Genomic DNA, 18640 nt, shown 5'->3' with positions numbered 1-18640 from the left:
GTCGGGACTGGAAGGGGGGGAAAGTGTCGGGACTGGAAGGGGGGGAAAGTGTCGGGACTGGAAGGGGGGGAAAGTGTCGGGACTGGAAGGGAGTGAAAGTGTCCGGACTGGAAGGGGTTGAAAGTGTCCGGACTGGAAGGGGGGAAAGTGTCCGGACTGGAAGGGGGGTGAAAGTGTCCGGACTGGAAGGGGGGGAAAGTGTCGGGACTGGAAGGGGGGGAAAGTGTCGGGACTGGAAGGGGGGGAAAGTGTCGGGACTGGAAGGGAGTGAAAGTGTCCGGACTGGAAGGGGGGGAAAGTGTCCGGACTGGAAGGGGGGGGAAAGTGTCCGGACTGGAAGGGGGGGGAAAGTGTCCGGACTGGAAGGGGGGGAAAGTGTCCGGACTGGAAGGGGGGGAAAGTGTCCGGACTGGAAGGGGGGGAAAGTGTCCGGACTGGAAGGGGGTGAAAGTGTCCGGACTGGAAGGGGGGGAAAGTGTCCGGACTGGAAGGGGGGGGAAAGTGTCCGGACTGGAAGGGGGTGAAAGTTTCCGGACTGGAAGGGGGTGAAAGTGTCCGGACTGGAAGTGGTTAAAAGAATAATGTAGTTCTCATGTTAAAACAACAGCATTAGCTGAATGTTGCTTTTGAATGGACTTTCCTCTGAAAATAAAGGTCAGGATTTATTTTGTTTTCCCTCGTCGCACATTGCATCTTCTAAGTCCGATGACATCATAAATGGCCATTTTTGGGGAAAATAAAATTTGCAGACTAATGTCATCTATGGTACGTTGTAAACCCGCTTGGAAGCTACGCCTATCCCCATTCCAAAACCATGGACATTTAATATGGAGTCGATTCCCTCACTGCAGCTCGGACAGCTTCCACCATGCCCCTATTCAGTGCCCTGTTTCTGAAGTTCCAAGCTGTGGACTCATGACACGTTTGTTGCTTTAACATTGACAGCACTTCTCATTCTCACCATCATGGGCTGTAGTCACGCACATTGCCCCGATTCTTGATGGTTCCTTGCTGGCATTGATGTCGCTGAGTGCATTAGAGTTGATTTACTGGAGTGTGACTGGTAATCTGTGTGATATCAATGATGGAAGCTGGTTATGGACACATCCTAGAGCAGTGGTTCTCAACCTTTCTAATGCCGCGACCCCTTAATACAGTTCCTCATGTTGTGGTGACCCCCAACCATAAAATTATTTTCGTTGCTACTTCATACCTGTAATTTTGCAGTGGGAGGAGTAGTGCCATGTCATTGGTGTCAGTGGAAGGAGTAGTGCCCCATCGTTGGTGTCAGTGGGATGAATAGTGCCCCATCATTGGTATCAGTGGGAGGAATAGTGCCCCATCGTTGGTATCAGTGGGAGGAATAGTGCCCCATCATTGGTGTCAGTGGGAGGAATAGTGCCCCATCACTGATGTCAGTGGGAGGAATAGTGCCCCATCACTGATGTCAGTGGGAGGAATAGTGCCCCATCACTGATGTCAGTGGGATGAATAGTGCCCCATCATTGGTGTCAGTGGAAGGAATAGTGCCCCATCGTTGGTATCAGTGGGAGGAATAGTGCCCCATCATTGGTATCAGTGGGAGGAATAGTGCCCCATCATTGGTGTCAGTAGGATGAATAGTGCCCCATCACTGATGTCAGTGGAGGAATAGTGCCCCATCACTGATGTCAGTGGGAGGAATAGTGCCCCATCACTGATGTCAGTGGATGAATAGTGCCCCATCATTGGTGTCAGTGGAAGGAATAGTGCCCCATCGTTGGTATCAGTGGGAGGAATAGTGCCCCATCACTGATGTCAGTGGGATGAATAGTGCCCCATCACTGGTGTCAGTGGGAGGAATAGTGCCCCATCACTGGTGTCAGTGGGAGGAATAGTGCCCCATCACTGGTGTCAGTGGGAGGAATAGTGCCCCATCGTTGGTGTCAGTGGGAGGAATAGTGCCCCATCGTTGGTGTCAGTGGAGGAATAGTGCCCCATCGTTGGTGTCAGTGGGAGGAATAGTGCCCCATCGTTGGTATCAGTGGGAGGAATAGTGCCCCATCGTTGGTGTCAGTGGGAGGAATAGTGCCCCATCGTTGGTGTCAGTGGGAGGAATAGTGCCCCATCGTTGGTGTCAGTGGGAGGAATAGTGCCCCATCGTTGGTGTCAGTGGGAGGAATAGTGCCCCATCATTGGTGTCAGTGGGGGGAGTAGTGCCCCATCATTTGTGTCAGTGGGGGGAGTAGTGCCCCATCACTGGTGTCAGTGGGGGGAGTAGTGCCCCATCACTGGTGTCAGTGGAAGTAGTGCCCCATCACTGGTGTCAGTGGGAGGAATAGTGCCACATCATTGATGTCAGTGGGAGGAATAGTGCCCCATCATTGATGTCAGTGTGGTGGAGGGGAGAATAGTGCCCCATCATTGGTATCAGGGGGGGGGGGAAATAGTGTCCCATCGTTGGTGTCAGTGGGGGGAGGAATAGTGCCCCTTCATTGGTGTCAGTGGGAGGAATAGTGCCCCATCATTGATGTCAGTGTGGTGAAGGGGAGAATAGTGCCCCATCATTGGGGTCAGGGGGGGGGGGAAATAGTGCCCCATCGTTGGTGTCAGTGGGGGAGGAATAGTGCCCCTTCGTTGGTGTCAGTGGGGGGAGGAATAGTGCCCCATCGTTGGTTTCAGTGGGGGGAGGAATAGTGCCCCATCGTTGGTGTCAGTGGGGGGAGGAATAGTGCCCCATCGTTGGTGTCAGTGGGGGAGGAATAGTGCCCCATCGTTGGTGTCAGTGGGGGGAGGAATAGTGCCCCATCGTTAATGTCAGTGGGGGGAGGAATAGTGCCCCATCGTTGGTGTCAGTTGGGGGAGGAATAGTGCCCCATCGTTGGTGTCAGTGGGGGGAGGAATAGTGCCCCATCGTTGGTGTCAGTGGGGGGAGGAATAGTGCCCCATCATTGGTGTCAGTGGGGGGAGGAATAGTGCCCCATCGTTGGTATTAGTGACACAAATGATGGGGCACTATTCCTCCCACTGACACCAATGATACTTACTTTGCTGACCCCTGCTCCAGCCTGGGCTCGCTCTCTCACTTACCTGTCAGCTGTCTTCCTTCTCTGGCCGCTCTCCTCTTCACTCGCTCCGGCAGCTCCCTCGATCTTCTTTGATGTACGCGCGCTGCCGCTCGGCTCCTCCTCTCCAAGCTCCACCTCCTCGCCGGTGATTGGCCGCCTGTGTGCCTCTCCTGAGCTACAGTTCCGGTGGCCAATCAGCGGCGAGGAGGCGGAGCTGCTGAGCGATCCCGGAGGTGTGGCCAGGTGACAGGAGCAGCGTATCATCCCGCCCACACATCGCCTGAGACGGAGGAGCGGTGTCTCGGTTCCTAAGACCATCGGAAATATGTGTTTTCCGATGGTCTTAGGCGACCCCTGGGAAATGGTCGTTCGACCCCCAAAGGGGTCGCGACCCCCAGGTTGAGAACCGCTGTCCTAGAAGTTCTGTATAGAATCTAATGCTCTAGGAGTACAATACTTTTTAGGAAAATAAAGAACTTTCGTATTTTGATTGATGATAGGCGCCCTGGAATTTGGTTGTTTTTTTTTTTTTCCGTTTTTTTTTTCCCATAGTATTTTATTCAGTTGTAAGTAAGATTTTTGTCAAGATCTTCCAGTTGCGGTTTTCTGGACGAGTTTGTAAGTGTTTCTAACAGTCATTATTAAAGATTTTTCTGGATATACTGCACTTAGAAGCGCCTTCCTGTTCTATCCTCTTCCACATACGGAGTTTGCTTCAAGTCCTAGAAGTGCTGCCGGTGCCTGTTGTCCAGCGTCTCCTCCATCCCCGGCTGACATCTCTCAGTCCACATCCTCCTCCATCCCCGGCTGACATCTCTCGGTCCACAGCCTCCTCCGTCCCCGACTGACATCTCTCGGTCCACAGCCTCCTCCGTCCCCGGCTGACATCTCTCGGTCCACAGCCTCCTCCGTCCCCGGCTGACATCTCTCGGTCCACGGCCTCCTCCGTCCCCGGCTGACATCTCTCGGTCCACGGCCTCCTCCGTCCCCGGCTGACATCTCTCGGTCCACGGCCTCCTCCTTCCCCGACTGACATCTCTCGGTCCACGGCCTCCTCCGTCCCCGGCTGACATCTCTCGGTCCACGGCCTCCTCCGTCCCCGGCTGACATCTCTCGGTCCACGGCCTCCTCCGTCCCCGGCTGACATCTCTCGGTCCACGGCCTCCTCCGTCCCCGGCTGACATCTCTCGGTCCACGGCCTCCTCCGTCCCCAACTGACATCTCTCGGTCCACAGCCTCCTCCGTCCCCGGCTGACATCTCTCGGTCCACAGCCTCCTCCGTCCCCGGCTGACATCTCTCGGTCCACAGCCTCCTCCATTGATGCGCCCTATACATATCCATTGCGCTGAATGTCAGTGTCAAATGTATATTGTGCAGTCGGTTCCAGATTGCAGGGAAGATCTCTGGGCTTGTTGAAGCCTAAATTCTATTTTATGTGTCCGGGCTACAACACGGATAACAGCAGGAACATGCACATTATTATTATTTGCACACAATATTATTTGTGGATTCTCCCTTTTGACTGAAGTGTAGGTTACATGTTACACAAGTATTTCTACATCTTCATCAATTGCTGTATGCATTGTCCATTCATTAAATGCTTGTTCCAGGATGTCTCTTCCCTGCGACGTTAATGCAGGACTGCACCTCTTGTGCCCGGCTTGTCTCCCAGATACGTTCCATCACGCTTCCAGCTGCTGGGAGACCTTTGCTTGTTGAGCCTATGCTACTCTTAAGAAAACTGTATCCCATTTCAGTATTTGCTTTAACTTTATATTTCATTTCCAGCCTTCTAGATTATGACACCGAAAACCTGAATTCTGATGAGATTTATAGTTCGCTCCGTGGTGTCACCGAGGCCATTGAGAAATTCAGCTTCCGCAGCCAAGAGGACTTAAATGAGCCTGTTAAGCGGGATGGAAGGAAGGATGACTTGGTAAGTACGGTGCAGAGCTGGGGTTTACTAATGAGCTGGGGATCAGCAGAACTGAGAGTACAACTGAGCGGGGGATCAGCAGAGCTGAGGGTACAACTAAGCAGGGGATCAGCAGAACTGAGGGTACAACTGAGAGGGGGATCAGCAAAACTGAGGGTACAACTGAGAGGGGGATCAGCAGAGCTGTGGGTACTACTGAGTGGGGGACAGCAAAGCTGGGGGTAGTACTGAGTGGGGGATCAGTAGAGCTGAGGGTATTACTGCGTTGGGAAACAGCAGAGCTGAGGGTATTACGGAGCGGGGGATCAGCAGAGCTGAGGGTATTACTGAGTGGGGAAACAGAGCAGACGGTATTACTGAGCGGGAAAACAGCAGAGCTGAGGGTATTACTGAGCGAGGAAACAGCAGAGCTGAGGGTATTACTGAGTGGGGGATCAGCAGAGCTGAGGGTATTACTGAGCGGGGGATCAGCAGAGCTGAGGGTATTACTGAGCGGGGAATCAGCAGAGCTGAGGGTATTACTGAGTGGGGAAACAGCAGAGCTGAGAGTATTACTGAGTGGGGCATCAGCAGAGCTGGGGGTATTACTCAGTGGGGGATGTGCAGAGCTGAGGGTATTACTGAGTGGGGGATCCGCAGAGCTGAGGGTATTATTGAGTGGGCAATGGCAGAGCTGAGGGTATCACTGAGCGGGGCAACGGCAGAGCTGAGGGTATCACTGAGCGGGGCAACGGCAGAGCTGAGGGTATCATTGAGCGGGGGATCGGCAGAGCTGAGGGTATTACTGAGCGGGGGGGATCGGCAGAGCTGAGGGTATTACTGAGCGGGGGGGATCGGCAGAGCTGAGGGTATTACTGAGCGGGGGGGATCGGCAGAGCTGAGGGTATTACTGAGCGGGGGGGATCGGCAGAGCTGAGGGTATTACTGAGCGTGGGGGATCGGCAGAGCTGAGGGTATTACCGAGCCGGGGATCGGCAGAGCTTGAGGTACTAATGAGCCGGGGATCTGCTGAGTGGAGATATTATTGAGCTGGGGTTCCACTGGGGCCCCCTTAAAACAAATAGAATATCAACACCCACAGAGCATTTGCCAAGCTTGATTAAAGATTCAAAAAAGCAACACAAAAGTATCAAAAAAGCATGTTGAAGCTGCAGATGCTTTAATGTGTGTCAAAGCGAGTGTAAATGAGCCCTAAAGGTTTAACAAACAGCTATGGATCCATTTAGTTTCAGCAGAATTTTCATCCTCTGCATTACATAATCATTCACTGGCATTATCACCCAATTTTCCTATTTGATTCCTGAAATTAGAACAACCAACGATTTACTGGAGCTGTATAAGGCAACGTGAGGTCCTTGGGGTGAAATGATGACATATACCTCGAGGAAGTCCAAAGCATTTCTTTTTTGGCAACATGTTCTATTTTCTACACCCCAGGTCTCCCGAGAAGCTGGAATGGCATCTCCTGTAGGTGATCTCCGTGGAGGAGATGTTGTGGAAGGAGGACGGATGGCTTTGGACAACAAAACTTCACTGTTGAACACACAACCACCTCGCGCTTTTACCGGTCCGCGTGGGCGGGAGTACAGTCCTTACCCCTACTCAGATTCTATAAATAGTTATGACAAGACCGCACTTAAGGAAGCCGTGTTTGATGATGACATGGACCAGCTGCGTGACGGTTGGTTGTGACCAGCACTTTTCTTCTTCAAGTGGATCCTTGTGCTCGCACCTTTTATACTGACCAATATTTGTACTTTACAGTTCCCATTGACCACTCGGATCTGGTGGCTGACCTGCTGAAAGAGTTGTCCAATCACAATGAGCGGGTGGAGGAGAGGAAAGGCGCCCTCTGTGAACTGCTGAAGATAACTAGAGAAGACAACCTTGGCGTTTGGGAGGAGCACTTCAAAACTATTCTCCTCCTTCTCCTTGAGACTTTAGGAGATAAAGATGTGAGTTCTGCAACCATTGTTACATATTATACATGGTGACACTGGTCCAGCTTGGATCAACATAACTATGGATTTACCGTACCTGATCCATGCCTCTGGAAGCTGGAAATCAGTGAAGAAGACACTAGGGTTGTACATAGTTACATAGTTAGTCTGGCTGAAAAAAAGACAAAAGTCCATCCAGTTCAACCATTAAAAAAAAAAAAAAAGTTATAATCCTACACCCACAGTTGATCCAGAAGAAGGAATTTTTTTCCCCAGCAAAGGATGATCCAGTTTGCTCCTGCAGGGAAAAAATTTCCTTCCTGATCCCCCGAGAGGCAATCGGATATTCCCTGGATCAACGTCACCTATAAATGTTATATCCAGATACTGGTTTTTCTTTTTGCCGGCGTGTATGAGTACCAAAACATTTTCCCAGGTACTCGCCGATACTGCGTACTGATACCTGACACAATGCAGGAGAGCAGCCTCTGGGCTGCAAGTGGAGATCAGTGGAGTAATGGTGTCTACTAGGGTTGCACCCATACCAAGTACTTGCATGGATACCCATGAAAATGCTCCAATACCCAAAACCGATACCTTTGCAATGCGACTTGAGCCCATACAAAATGAATGGGCTGCAATAGCACTGCAAAGAATCGCATGCGATTTGTGCAGGAATGCGGTGCGATTCCCGTCTGAATTGCATGTGGTTTCCCACAGCTGTGTCAGTTGTGAACCCAGGCTGAAGGCACTATGACATCGCTGGATTCACACAGGAGCCCTGCGGGGAAACGTATGCGATTTGGACAGGCATCGCACCGCATTCCTGTTCACAGGGCATGCGATTCTTTGCTGTGTGATTTGAGCCCATTCATTTCGTATGGGCTCAAATGGCATTGCAAAGGTATCGGTGTATTTGCACGAGTATTCATGCAAGAGCTCTGTACCGGTATCAGTGCAACCCTAGTAGATACTACTACTCCACCGATCTCCATTTGCTGCCAGGTCTCGCACAGAGCGGCTGCTCTCCTACGTCATGGGCACAGGAAGTCAGTTGTTCAGCACAGGCTCCATTCAGAGAATGCTTTGCATTTTTGGAATGAATACAAAGTGATCTCTTGATTGGATGAGGTGGAGTGTGACATCGCTGCCCAGCCTCTCCATCTCACTCAGTCAGAGAATGCTTTGCGTTTTCGAAATGAATACAAAGTGTTCTCTTGATTGGATGAGGTGGAGTGTGACATCGCTGCCCAGCCTCTCCATCTCACCCAGTCAGAGAATGCTTTGCATTCATTCAGAAAAAGCAAAGTATTCTTTGGTATCCGTGCCAAGTGGCCGACCTTCTGCGTTCACAATGCTAGAGATCAGCTGTGGCTGCTTGGCCCTGGACCCAGAATCAAGTGGAGATCACTAAAGTTGTTCTGTCTGATTCAGTGATTTCCAGCGTGCCAGTGCTTGGAATTAGTCTTTAACCCTTTGCCCTCCATAGGATTTACCCCCCCCCCTTCCTGACCAGGACATTTTTTTGCATTTGGGCGCTGCGTTATTTTAATTGACAATTGCGCGGTCATGCAACGCTACATCCAAATTTAATTTACGTCCTTTTTTTCCTCACAAATAGAGCTTTCTTTCGGTGGTATTTGTTCGCCTGTGCGTTTTTAATTTTTGCACTATAAAAAAAAGACAATTTTGAGAAAAAAAAACAATATTTTTGACTTTTTGCTATTAAACACGTCCAGTAAAAAATTTTTAAAAATCTAATTCCGTCATAAATTTAGGCCAAAATGTATTCTGCTCCGGGTCTTTGCTAAAAAAGAAAAAAAAAACCCAATACGTGTAAATTAATTGGTTTACGTGAAAGTTATAGCGTTTATAAATGGTGGTATATGTGTATATATATATATATATATATATATATAGTGGGGTGTTTTTTTTTCTTCTTTCTTTAGTAATGGTAGCGATTATTATTATACAGTATTTATAAAGCGCCAATAGTTCGCTCAGCGCTGTACGATCGCGGTCAGCGACTTGTTGTGGGACTGCGGCAGGCATTCTGACACTGAGGGGGGAACTGAGTTGGTGTCACTGACATCCACACCAACACAGTGATCAGTGCAAATAAAAAGCACTGACACTGTACTAATGGCACTGGGCAGGAAGGGATTAACATGTGGGGCAATCAAAGGGTTAAATGTGTGCTGTTTTACATTAAGTTCCGTGTTTGTGCTTCACTGTAAGCACACTGCTTTGCATGGCTGTGCACGAGCTGACAGGGAGGAGAACCGTTTTGTTTACTAACAGTTTTCCGCCCTGTCGGAAAATCACGGCAATCACCGGGCGCCAGTGAGTAATCACCGGCCGGGGACCCGTTGATTGACAGCCGCGGAGGCCAATGGCGGCGCGGGTAGGGCGTGCTCAACCCCTACCTGGAAATGCAAAATCGTGCATTTATACGTGATTTTGTGCACATGCAGCATGATAGGTGGCCTTTTAATTCCTTCGATGTCATTTTTTAGGAGTCTTTTTGAACCTGCCAATTATCTAAGTGAAGAATTTTGCAGTTAGTTTGAATAAATGGGATTTATTCTAGATTGGGTCAGTTTTATGCCTTTTAAACGTTGTGTGTTTTGCTGATTCTAGGACCAGTATTCATTCTTTTTTTTTTTTTTTTTTTCCAGCATGCAATTCGAGCTCTTGCATTACGAGTACTCCGGGAAATCCTGAGGAACCAGCCTGCCAGGTTTAAAAATTATGCTGAGCTGACGATCATGAAGACTCTGGAGGCTCACAAGGATTCCCATAAAGAGGTAGATTCATGGTTGGTGCAGTTGGGGACAGACAGTAGGGTGAGGATATGGATCATGCCATGGGCCATGGCTTCTCGAGAAGCTCGTCTGGCTAAGGTGTGGCAATTATTGAGCAGTTAGTAGTTGATGGGACCCCCTATAAGAGGTTACTGGACTTCACACCACCATATTGCCCTTTATCTGCCATACCCAGCAGGATAGAAGTAAGCAGCTTCTCCAGTAGGACAGAAGGCTTCCCAACTGCTAAGTGCTGAGCGAGTTATTCAGTCGTCGTAATCACATAGCAATCATTTAGGCGAACAGTCAGAGGTTTGTTACTGGATTTCTGATAAGATTCCAAGAGACATTGTGTTCTGATTCTTGTTTTTATGTGCCACCTACTCAGTGTATACTTTCACCAGTCATTTGACTCTCTGCCAGAACCAGTTTCATAGGGAAAATGACATGTTGGGTTTCTGCCATCGAAGGCTCTGTGCACACAGACTGAAGAGAACTCTAGTCGCTCTCTATGAATGAACAAGGTGCAGCGTACCCACTCACACACGGGGCAATACTATGTCTAGCAATTTATCTATGGCAACTAGTTTTGTGTACTATGGAGACCTGTAGAGATTCAGTAGTGAAATGATTGTTCTATTTGTGTATGTGCGTGTGTGTATATATAGGTATATATTTTTATTTATATATATATATATATATATATATATTATTTTTTATATATATATTTTATTTAATTTGTTATATATATATTTTTTTTATTATTTAATTTTATATATATTTATTATATATATATATATATATATATATATATATATATATATATATATATATATATATATATATATATAATTTTTTTATTTTATATATATATATATATATATATATATATATATATATATATATATATAATTTTTTTATTATATATATATATATATATATATATATATATAATTTTTTTATTATATATATATATATATATATATATATATATTTATTTATTTATTTATTTTTTTATATATAGAGAGAGATATAAATATATATATATATTTATAGATAGTGATAGATATTCATAGTGATATTATCTCTCTCTCTCTCTCTATATATATATATATACAGAAATAAAAAAAAAGAGAGGGAGAGTGAGCTAAAAATATATATATATATATACACACACACACTTACCGGCCTCTTTATTAGGTCCACCTGTTCAATTTGCTTGGTAACACAAATTGCTAATCAGCCAATCACATGGCAGCAACTCAATGCATTTAGGCCTCTAGACGTGGTGAAGACTACTTGCTGAAGTTCAAACCGAGTATGAGAATGAGGAGGAAAGGGGATTTAAGTGACTTTGAATGCAGCATGGTTGTTGGTGACAGAAGGGCTGGTCTGAGTATTTCAAAAACTGCTGATCTACTGGGATTTTTTCACGCACGGCCATCTCTAGGGTTTACAGAGAATGGCCCAAAAAAGAGAAAATGTCCAGTGAGTGGCAGTTGTGTGGAGGAAAATGTCTTGTTGATGTCAGAGGAGAATGGGCAGACTGGTTCCAGATGATAAAAAGGCAACAGTAACACAAATAACCCCTCGGTACAACAAAGGTATGCAGAATACCATCTCTGAATGCACAACACATCCAACCTTAAAGTAGATGGGCTACAGCAGCAGAAGACAACACCGGGTGCCACTCCTGTCAGCTAAGAAAAGGAAACGGAGGCCACAATTCACACAGGTTCACCAAAATTGTCCAATAGAAGATTGGAAAAATGTTGCCGGTTCTGATGAGTCTGGATTTCAGCTGCGATATTCAGATGGTTGGGTCAGAATTTGGCATAAACAACATGAAAGCATGGATCCATCCTGCCTTGTATCAACAGTTCAGGCTGGTGGTGGTGGTGTCATGGTGTGGTGGATCCATCCTGCCTTGTATCCACTGTTAAGGCTGGTGGTGGTGGTGTCATGGTATGGTGGATCCATCCTGCCTTGTATCAATGGTTCAGGCTGGTGGTGGTGGTGTCATGGTGTGGTGGATCCATCCTGCCTTGTATCCACTGTTCAGGCTGGTTGTGGTGTCATGGTGTAGTGGATCCATCCTGCCTTGTATCCACTGTTCAGGCTGGTTGTGGTGTCATGGTGTAGTGGATCCATCCTGCCTTGTATCCACTGTTCAGGCTGGTGGTGGTGGTGTCATGGTGAGGTGGATCCATCCTGCCTTGTATCAATGATTCAGGCTGGTGGTGGTGGTGTCATGGTGTGGTGGATCCATCCTGCCTTGTATCCACTGTTCAGGCTGGTGGTGGTGGTGTCATGGTGTGGTGGATCCATCCTGCCTTGTATCCATGGTTCAGGCTGGTGGTGGTGTCATGGTGAGGTGGATCCATCCTGCCTTGTATCAATGGTTCAGGCTGGTGGTGGTGGTGTCATGGTGTGGTGGATCCATCCTGCCTTGTATCCACTGTTCAGGCTGGTGGTGTCATGGTGTGGGGGAGATTTTCTTGGCTCATTTTGGGCCCTTTAATACCAATTGAGCTTCGTTTAAACGCCACGGCCTACCTGAATGTCGTCTCTGACCATGTCAGCAGAGATATTAAAGGGCACGGCGGACATTTTTAAGACTAGTTAGGTTGAGGCTGGAATTCTACTTTAAGTAGATCCCATTTTTATTTAGCACCTAAAACATTTACAAATATTTTAAGAATATCTTGTGAGCAGAGTGAATACAAATAAGTTATCATTGGGGGTGTTTCCGCTGGTCCTTGTGGTGAGGGTTGGAGGGGGGCGGCTGGCTATGCTTACATTTTATATATTCGATTTCAGAATGCAGATCTGCCCACTGAACAAAAATTCTTTGTGCGGCTGAAATCTGCTCTCCATCGTTTCCAACCACCCCAAATACCGAGCGTAATGAGATTGTGCTTCATAGTGACCCGGGGGTTTACTTATTAACAAGATACCTAAGTGTAGAGTAAAAGAAAACTAATGAAGCCGAAATTAATGGGCACATTATTCTCTGCATGGAAATTAACGCTCGAAAGAACAAGACGTTTCAAATTCTCTCTCTCTCTCTCTCTCTCTCTCTCTGTGTCAGTCAGTCAGTCGTCTCGGTATGTATAGCTGTAAAGTGTTATTGTGTGTTGCATACAAACAGAGGTGATACACTTTTATAACGTTCTGTTTAATGTGAGACTCGAAAGTTTATAGAACGCAATCTTCTCCACCATAAACTGCTGTACATCTAACATAAATCTTGGTTATTCCCGTTTGTTGGCCATGAGAGACCGATGGCTGCTGCAGAATGTACTACTTTTTGTTACTTCTCCCAGGTACAAGTCATAATTTGTTATATTTAACCACTTTAGCTCCGGGCCTAATCTGATACTTCTCACACACACTATATTGCCAAAAGTATTGGGCCGCCGGCCTTCCCACGGTCATGACCTTTAATGGCCTCCCAGTCTTAGTCCGTAGGGTTCAATATTGAGTTGGCCCCGCCCTTTCCACGCACATGACCTTTAATGGCCTCCCAGTCTTAGTCCGTAGGGTTCAATATTGAGTTGGCCCCACCCATTTGCACACACATGACCTTTAATGGCCCCCCAGTCTTAGTCCGTAGGGTTCAATATTGAGTTGGCCCCGCCCTTTCCACACACATGACCTTTAATGGCCCCCCAGTCTTAGTCCGTAGGGTTCAATATTGAGTTGGCTCTGCCCTTTCCACGCACATGACCTTTAATGGCCCCCCAGTCTTAGTCCGTAGGGTTCAATATTGAGTTGGCCCCGCCCTTTCCACGCACATGACCTTTAATGGCCTCCCAGTCTTAGTCCGTAGGGTTCAATATTGAGTTGGCCCCGCCCTTTGCAGCTATAACAGCTTCAACTCTTCTGGGAAGGGCGTCCACAAGGTTTAGGAGGGTGTCTATGGGAAGGTTGGACCATTCTTCCAGAAGCACATTTGTCAGGTCAGGCACTGATGTCGGGGGAGGAGGCCTGGCTCGCAGTCTCCGCTCTAATTCATTCCAAAGGTGTTCTATGGGGTTGAGGTCAGGACTCTGTGCAGGACAGTCAAGTTCCTCCACCCCAAACTGGCTCCTTTATGTCTTTATGGACCTTGCTTTGTGCACTGGTGCGCAGTCATGTTGGAACAGGAAGGGGCCATCCCCAAACTCTTCCCACAAAGTTGGGAACATGAAATTGTCCAAAATGTCGCCTTAAGAGTTCCCTTCACTGAAACTAGGGGGCCAAGCCCAACCCCTGAAAAACAACCCCACACCGTAATCCCCCTCCACCAAACTTTACACTTGGCACAATGCAGTCAGGCAAGTCCTGTTCTCCTGGCCACCGCCAAACCCAGACACGTCCATCGGTTAGCCAGACAGAGAAGAGTGATTGGTCCCTCCAGAGAACATGTCTCCCCTGCTCTAATGTCCAGTGGTGGCGTGCTTTACACCACGGCATCCGACGCTTTGCATTGCGCTTGGTGATGGAAGGCTTGGATACAGCTGCTCGGCCATGGAAACCCATTCCATGAAGCGCTCTACTGTTACGCTAATTTGATGGTCAGCTTCCAGGTTTTTGTTTTTCAAAGCTTTATTGAACAAGCTGAAATTAGAAGCTGATTGGCTCCCATACACAGCTGCACCAGATTTTTCACTCTCCAGTTTTAGTAAATCAACCCTATAGTTACATTGATCTAAAAGGCACCAGTGTAACTATACATAAATATACCGGGTCTGGAATCTTGTGAAGGCATAAAGCTGTGATAAATGTGCAGAGAAGCCGTGCACTGCCCCGGCATACCCCACATACATTGTTACAATGCCAGGATTCGTCTTTTCTGGCCTTGACAATGTTGAATGGCTGGCCCGGGCAGGGTTTCGGAAGGCATGTTTCTCCGGAAATGACCATACTGGGCTTTGCCGTCTGTGTTTCACTATTGTGCATTGATTTCACCGGATCGGATCGCAGTGTCCTGGCAGTATCATTTAATAGCTTCTGCACATTGCGTCCTTTCATCTGTTTCCTGCTTCGGAGTTACCTAGGATAGTAATTGGCAACGTTTTCTGGGGTGAGGCCTGGCCAGGGTTCAGCTGTCTTCTCACATCTGCCCTTTTTACCAATGATTGCGAATAGATTTAAAGAGAACCTGACATGTCTCAAGACGATGCATATTGTTTGTGAAATCATTGTTCAGTCTCTGTGAGACTTGTGATCAGTTCTGCCTTCTGCTGTATAGTAAGTAGGGGAAATTTCATCATCGGCAACTGTCCATGGCTTCGCCCCCCAGCCACCCCCCCCAATCATTATGCTACCAGAATCGGTGTGCGCTGTAAATTGCCTCCAGCATTGCTCCTGTTTCTTCTTGCTGGAGGCTGGTGTTTTGCTGGAGCCCAGAGCCCCTGAGCAGCAGTAAATCTTTAACCCTCCTGGCGGTATTCCCGAGTGTAGCTCGGGGTAAAGTTTCAGCACCACAAGCGGTAACCCCCCCGAGCTACACTCGGGAATACACTGCAGCGTTGCTCCGGGATCCCTCCAGCACTTACCTTGTCCTGCGCTCCCACGATGTCCCCCCTGCAGTGTCCCCGGCAATGTCCTCCGGCCGATGCCGGCATCTGTCTTCCGGGTTCCAGTCCCTGCGACGTCGGGACGTACGGGGGACGGAACTGGCGGGAAATTCAAAAATGTGAAAAAGTGACATTCACTAAATACACTAAAATCACATAGTATAACATTCCTGTATCAAACCATTTCACATACATTTTGTCCCGAGTGCTTTGTCCGGCGCCCTGCCTGCATTTTGTCTGTTCTTTCTGCCTGGAAACTGAGAAACGTCCATGGTGTCCAAAAAGCGTCCCTTTAGGTCAAAAGCGGTTTTAGACCGGCTAGAGAACAGCGATAGTAAATCAGAACCACTTGCAGAATTGAGTGATAATGATTCGTGGGGGAAATTCCTCATCAGACACTGAAAACGATTCTGCGACTGAGCTCAGCGATGTGCGAACTTGGCGCTATATTTCACATTTCAGTGTTTTTGGTTTGATTATATTATTGAATTACATTTATTATTATATTATTATTTTTATGATTATTTATTATATTATAATTTATGATTTCGTGTTTCAAATTTTATCATCCCCGGGATGTTTACTAGACTCTTGTCCGGACAGATTTCAGTGAGTTATTCCTAAAAATTACAGCCTACAATAAAAAAAAAACATATTTCCATGCAAAACAATGTACCGCTTTCAGCACAGAAATATGGACATAATCAGACCGCTAGCTGCCAGCTGATCGGTCTCTACAAATTCAGCACAGTGCCTAAAAATGGAGAGCAACTGAGCATGTGCACAGGAAGGTGACACTATGTATTACTGGAGTTTATACAGTATAGACACTGTTTTTTTTATTGTTTTAAAGGGGTCAGCCTGATGTGATTTAGCAGGACTTCATTTTCTGACTAAAGTTCCACTTTAAGGATTCAAAGGGCTGTAATTGCCATCTCATGAATAGATGCATCGCCTATTTAAAGAACTACTAAAGGAATGAGATTACTTCATACATTTGAAACAGCTTGGTTCAAATGAACTATGTAGATGCCCCCTCTGTGTAGCCGATGGGGAAACTTTAATTTTCTGTTGTAGCCTGTGCTGCCGTGGGTATAGCAAAGAATCGCCCCCTTTGGAATAATCACATTTTGTTGCTTTGCAGCCTGAAATGAAGACAGACACAGTTTTTGTTTTATCCAGCTGTATATACTCAGTGCAACTTATAAAATCCAAGTGAAAGACATAACACCAACGTGTCAGGAAAAAAAAAAAAATACAGAAGTAGGAAAAAGGATCACACCCCTCTTAAAAATAACTTGTAAACTCAATCAGGTGTAGCTAATCACCTTCTCAATGGCAAAAAAAGCCATTTGACTTTCAACTGTGATCAGCTGGGGACATTTTGATTAGCTCAGCATGAAAAGAGCTTTCCTGGAGCATTTCAGTCCTTAGTGAAACTGAAGCAAACAACCAACTGTGGGTGGCCAGGCACTGTCTCCGGGATAAAGTTGAGGACAGGCACAAGTCAGGAGATAGATTTAAAAAAATGTCGAAGGCTTTATCAATGCCTAGAAGCAGAGTGAAGCCTATTATTAGGAAGTGGAGGGTATTTGGTACCACACAGACCCTCCCTGGATCAGGACGCTGCTCCAAACTGGATGAGCCAGGAGGAACTGGTCAGTGAGGCTACCAAGAGGCCTACAACTCTGAAGCTGAGTCAGGAACTGACAGAGAGTGGTCATTGTGTGCATGTGACAACAATATCACAAATCTGAGGGGGGGGTGTGCAAGAAAAAAACTGCTCCTCATGAAAGGTCGCGTGTGGTCACCACTGCGTTTTGCCAAAATGCACCTTGAAGATTCTGAGGCCACATGAAAAAAAAAAAGGTGTTCTGGTCAGAGGAGACTAATATGGAATTTGGCCTCAACACTAAATGTCTGACGGAAATCCAATCCAACTCACCATCCAAATCCCACCATTCCTACAGTACAACATGGAGGGGGGGATATCCTGTTATGGGGGTTTTCTCTGCAGTAGGAACTGGAGTCCTTGTCAGGATAGATGGAGAAGTGGACGGGGCAAAATCCCCTCACATTCTGGAGGAAAATCTGCCGTCCTCCGCCAGAAAGTTGGGAAGAAGGTTTACCTTCCAACACGACAATGACCCAAAGCACACAGCAACAATCACCGTACAGTGATTGGAGGAGAAGGGGAATGTCCTTGAATGGCCTAGCCAGAGCCCAGACCTCAACCCCATTGAGAATCTGTAGAATGACTTGAAGACTGCAGTCCACAAACGCTCACCATCAAATGTCACTGAACTCGAGCCGTTCTGCAAAGAAGAGCGGGCAAATATTGCAAAGTCCAGATGTGCAAAGTTAGTGGAGACATTTCAACAGACTAAAATCTGGAATTAAAGCAAAAAGCGGTTCAACAGAATCCTGACACAAGGGGGGGGGGGGGTGGAATCCTTTCACCAACTCAGTGATTCTGTTTTTGAATTTTGTTTTTTATTCTTTTCTGACATGTTGGTGTTCTATCTTTCACTTGGATGGTTTAAGTTGCCTAAACAGCTGGATAAAACAAAATCTGTATCTGTCTTCATTTCAGGCAAATGTACAGGATGTGGCGTCCTCTTCCTGCAGGTACTCCAGCACCCTCCTTGTGCAAAATAGAGTTTTGCTTTCTCCAGGACACTCCCACCCATCAGGTATATTTTTCAATAAATACAAGGCTTCCTGTGATTGGCCAAGGAGTGGATTGTGAGTGGGGGAGAAAGCGACACTCTTTATTTGGGACATAGAGGGGAAGTCGCTGGAGCGCCCGCTGGAAGAGGACGCCGCTTCCTGTATGCAGCTCAGGCTACAACAGTGATATACTGCTTCACCATCGGCCACCCAGAGGTGGCAGCTGGACGATTCGTTTGAGCCAAGCGGACCTAAAATTCGTGTGTAAAGTTCTCGTATTCCTGGAGTTCCTATTTAATCAGCTCTGCACACAGGCAACAATTCCCATCACAGAGATCCTTAGATAACCTTTTCAGGCCACGTCGGCAGAGTCTGTGGGTGGAGTAATCTGTTCTGCTTGCCAGCGTCTCCAGCCAAGTCTTACGCCCCAGGTAATGCCGTTTCCTAGTACCGCTGTGACATTGTTATCATGGCTTGCCATTTCTCAGAAACGATGGATGCACCAAGCTTCTGTCGCTGGTTATGGTGAAAGTCTTCGCCTTAAGTAGCCACAGCCGTTCATACATGGCTGTTCTGCCGAGCTTTCATTCCTGACCGATCATCCATCAACCTTTCCCAAACCAAGACTTGGCAAAGGTTTTGACATTCAATGGTTTTCTGAAGAGTGATCAGTATTTG

At 47.1% G+C, this 18640-nt stretch overlaps 1 protein-coding gene across 1 annotated transcript in view; it reads left to right on the top strand.

Annotated features, from left to right (window-relative positions):
- The window catches only part of LOC149429047 (CLIP-associating protein 1-like), a gene marked incomplete at its 5' end in the record, with an annotated part of 158285 nt that overhangs the window by 123935 nt on the left and 15710 nt on the right, over positions 1-18640 (top strand). The window contains 4 exons of the mRNA XM_089666790.1: positions 4837-4984; positions 6422-6665; positions 6749-6939; positions 9603-9731. Of these exons, the coding sequence (XP_089522916.1) occupies positions 4837-4984; positions 6422-6665; positions 6749-6939; positions 9603-9731 (712 nt within the window). The remainder of the gene's footprint in view (positions 1-4836; positions 4985-6421; positions 6666-6748; positions 6940-9602; positions 9732-18640) is intronic.

The sequence above is a fragment of the Staurois parvus genome, unplaced genomic scaffold (assembly GCF_062004578.1).
Source record: "Staurois parvus isolate SC_StPar_1 unplaced genomic scaffold, SC_StPar_1.0 ptg002845l, whole genome shotgun sequence".
Lineage (NCBI taxonomy): Eukaryota > Metazoa > Chordata > Amphibia > Anura > Ranidae > Staurois > Staurois parvus.
Note: the sequence above shows the minus strand (reverse complement) of the source record. Positions and strands in the feature narration are given on the sequence as shown.